Genomic DNA, 3769 nt, shown 5'->3' with positions numbered 1-3769 from the left:
GCGATAGCGTATGATGCCTATGTGAGACAGCAAGGCGGACATCCGCTCTCTTTTCGGTGGCAGACTGTTATCGAGGCAGTTTTACAAAATGAAGGTAAGAGAATTCAATTCAACTTATCTTTCAAATAACATATCTATCCTTGTTAATGTCCAGTCCGTATTGAAGTAGTTTATTACAATATTATAAAACGGTATCTTGTTTAGTCAGATATTGCATTGTATTTTAGGATGCATGTTGATTTTGTTGCTAGCTAGCTAGTTAGCTATGGCTGGCAACGTTACTAAGTAAACCTGAAAACATGTCTGCCTCCTGAGAGAAATGTGCATGTCTTGCCGGGCGTCATTCAAAGAACCGCAATAACGTATCCTCTGCTGTTCTTGGGGGGTACGAATATTATTATATTTCGCCAATCAGTTGCACGTTTGTTAATCGCAACGTAGTCATCCTCAAGGCCGCTTCCAGCCAGCTTGCTTCCGATATTGGTTAACTACAGTGAAGCAAGCTGGCTGGAAGCGGCCTTGAGGATGACTACGTTGCGATTAACAAACGTGCAACTGATTGGCGAAATATAATAATATTCGTACCCCCCAAGAACAGCAGAGGATACGTTATTGCGGTTCTTTGAATGACGCCCGGCAAGACATGCACATTTCTCTCAGGAGGCAGATATGTTTTCAGGTTTACTTAGTAACGTTGCCAGCCATAGCTAACTAGCTAGCTAGCAACAAAATCAACATGCATCCTGTAGCGTAGGTGCAAGGTGATCGTCTAGCAAGCAATCTGCCTGATGTACATTGCTAAGGCCTTCTCAACTAGGAGAGCTTGCTACAGCTGGTCAATCTACAACACACTGATCTATATATGTCTCTCTCAGCTGAATATCTCGTTTCCTGCCACTGGCTGTCAAAAGCTGATTGAAGTGGATGATGAGCGCAAGTTGCGAACCTTCTACGAGAAGCGTATGGCCACAGAGGTGGCCGCTGATCCCCTGGGAGATGAGTGGAAGGTAAGCTGCAGTCACTAAGAAAGCTGCTCAGTTTTCAGATCCTGCAGGCAATTTTTAAAAAATAGTTAAATTAGTTAGTCTCAAACTCAAGTGAATGTAGTCTTCACTATTTACGCCAAGCTCATTGACTATAGTGTTGGGTAATTTTGGAATAGTCCATTTAATGCCTTGGATGCCAGTGTGCCTTGAAACAGAATGTTGATACTGCTCGTGTTCAACTCAACATGATCTCACACAACTTAGTAGACCTTTCCTGGCTGGTCTGTAGGGGGAACAGTGTTGTGCTACAGAAACTGCATATCTGCTTTACCAGATGCAACCTTACCCTCTGACCATGGCTGGTTGAACTGCATTGCTCTTCCAAACCTTTCACTGAACAAATGTCTTACTTGTGTGATCAACATGTCCTTGTATAGAGCAAGGTTTTCTTACTTAATCTTGGCTCTCATCTCTCCCAGGGCTACATGGTGCGCATCAGCGGAGGCAACGACAAGCAGGGCTTCCCCATGAAGCAGGGTGTGCTGACCCATGGTCGTGTGCGCTTGCTGCTTGCCAAGGGCCATTCCTGTTACCGCCCCCGTAGGACAGGAGAGCGCAAACGCAAGTCTGTCCGTGGCTGCATCGTTGATGCCAACCTCAGCGTGCTGAACTTGGTTATCATCAAGAAAGGTATGGCGTTGTAATGATGGTAACCACTTGATCTGGCACACCTTAGTAGACCCTTTCTGGCTGATCTGTAGCCTCAAAGGGGGGACAGTGTTGTGCTACAGAAACTGTAGAGCTGCTTTACCAGATGCAACCTGACCCTCTGACCATGGCTGGTTGAACTGCAATGCTCTCCCAATCCTTTCCCCGTTTAACATTGGGTTATTTTGAAAGGTCATATTTTTAAAAATGTATTATTTAACCGTCATTTTCACAGGGAAGTCCTACTGAGACTAGGGTCTTATTTTTTTAAGATGAGTCCTGCATAAATTTATTGAACACACAATATACCGTATACAAATTTACAAAACCTATTAAGGAAAACAAGACGTGCATGTTTCAAGACTCTATACCTTTGAAAACAACTTGAACATCCTCAGTGCTGTTCTGCTCCCGCTGCCACCGCTTGGATGTGGTTAACCATTTGGGTGGTGATTTCTGTATAGACTGTTTTAAATCTAGTGGCCTGACACCTTTTTGCTCCATCTTCCAGGTGAGAAGGACATCCCCGGCCTGACCGACAGCACTGTGCCCCGCCGCTTGGGACCCAAGAGGGCCAGTAAGATCCGCAAGCTCTTCAACCTGGCCAAGGAGGATGATGTCAGGCAGTATGTTGTGAGGAGACCCCTGACTAAAGAAGGTGAGGCCAACACTGCTTCTAAATGGTCCTGTTAATGAATGGATTGGTAACAAGCTTAGCACACCAGCACTTGTAAACTCTTGACAGCATGATTGAATTTTTTTAAACTTCTAATATTTCTGCTTGCCAAATTGTGCAAAAGTTATTGTCTGGCACACCAGTAGACAAGAAAGGTATGGAGTTGTAATGATGGTAACCACTTGCTCTGGCACACCTTAGTAGACCCTTTCTGGCTGATCTGTAGCCTCAAAGGGGGGACAGTGTTGTGCTACAGAAACTGTAGAGCTGCTTTACCAGATGCAACCTGACCCTCTGACCATGGCTGGTTGAACTGCAATGCTCTCCCAATAAGTAGATTTGCTAAAATCTCATTTGAGGCAACTTATAGTTTTGTGTGGGACATTTTGAATGAATGGGACATTTCTTTCATGTGAACATTGGCAGGCCAAATGAGTTGATACACACAAAATGTATCAACTATAAAACATTCGGTATACTGGCTAGAATGAACAACGGCTACAACTCTCAATCACTAAGATCTTCATACATTTCATAAACATTGAAACCTTAACTATTTTCCCATGTGCACACACTTTGTAGTAAATGCCACTGGTAACACCTCGTCTTTTCCAGGTAAGAAGCCCAGGACCAAGGCTCCCAGGATCCAGAGGCTGGTGACACCCCGTGTGCTGCAGCACAAGCGCCGCCGCATTGCCCTTAAGAAACAGCGCACTCAGAAGAACAAGGAAGAGGCTTCCGAGTACGCCAAGCTGCTGGCCAAGAGGATGAAGGTACTGAAGGGACTTAGGCACTACTTAGGCATTTGGCTGTAATATGAGTCATTATGTATTCTGTGTAATGAATTGCCATGAATGTTGTGAATACCATTCATTTCATTCCAACGATTGCAAGCGAGTTGATGTATGATTGCAAGTTGACTCGTAATATTATTTTATAATTCATTAAAAATGTCCATAGGTATAACATCCCCAATGACGTGAACAATTTTGCCATTTGAGTAACTTGTAAGACTAACAAATCTCATCCTTGTTTGCAGGAGGCTAAGGAGAAGCGCCAGGAACAGATCGCCAAAAGGCGCCGTCTCTCCTCCCTTCGGGCCTCCACATCCAAATCTGAGTCCAGCCAGAAGTGAAATGTGGAATTGAATTAAATGGTTTGCTGAAATGCTGTTACTGGTGTTTTTATTGTTTCGTACATCTAAAATAATGTCCATGTCTGAAACAAACATCCTGGTTGTATTTATATTGATCATTTTCACGTCCATAAGAGGCTCCATGGCTCCCAAGAAAAAGTATGAACCTTTTGGAATTACCTGGATTTCTACATAAATTGGTCACAATGGGATCTGATCTTCCTCTAGGTCGCAACAATAGACTGTGCTTAAACTAATTACTGT

The 3769-nt window shown here is 43.8% G+C and overlaps 1 protein-coding gene across 1 annotated transcript; it reads left to right on the top strand.

Moving 5' to 3' along the window:
- Window positions 1-3541, top strand: LOC120052754 (40S ribosomal protein S6). Its single transcript, XM_038999848.1, has 6 exons — window positions 1-94; window positions 876-1007; window positions 1466-1676; window positions 2206-2352; window positions 2986-3143; window positions 3410-3541. The coding sequence occupies exons 1-6, from the start codon at window positions 89-91 to the stop codon at window positions 3503-3505; spliced, it is 750 nt and encodes a 249-aa protein (XP_038855776.1). The 5' UTR covers window positions 1-88; the 3' UTR covers window positions 3506-3541.
- Window positions 3542-3769: the final 228 nt, after the last annotated feature.

This window comes from Salvelinus namaycush, chromosome 8 (genome assembly GCF_016432855.1).
Source record: "Salvelinus namaycush isolate Seneca chromosome 8, SaNama_1.0, whole genome shotgun sequence".
Classification (NCBI taxonomy): domain Eukaryota; kingdom Metazoa; phylum Chordata; class Actinopteri; order Salmoniformes; family Salmonidae; genus Salvelinus; species Salvelinus namaycush.
The sequence above is the reverse complement of the archived record's forward strand: the minus strand, read 5'-3'. Positions and strand labels throughout refer to the sequence as shown.

Bases quoted from the DNA above. Each gene is read 5' to 3' on its own strand.
- LOC120052754 (XM_038999848.1), top strand. The intron at 1,008-1,465 runs GTAAGCTGCAGT...CATCTCTCCCAG, and splicing joins CCCTGGGAGATGAGTGGAAG to GGCTACATGGTGCGCATCAG. The intron at 3,144-3,409 runs GTACTGAAGGGA...CCTTGTTTGCAG, and splicing joins TGCTGGCCAAGAGGATGAAG to GAGGCTAAGGAGAAGCGCCA.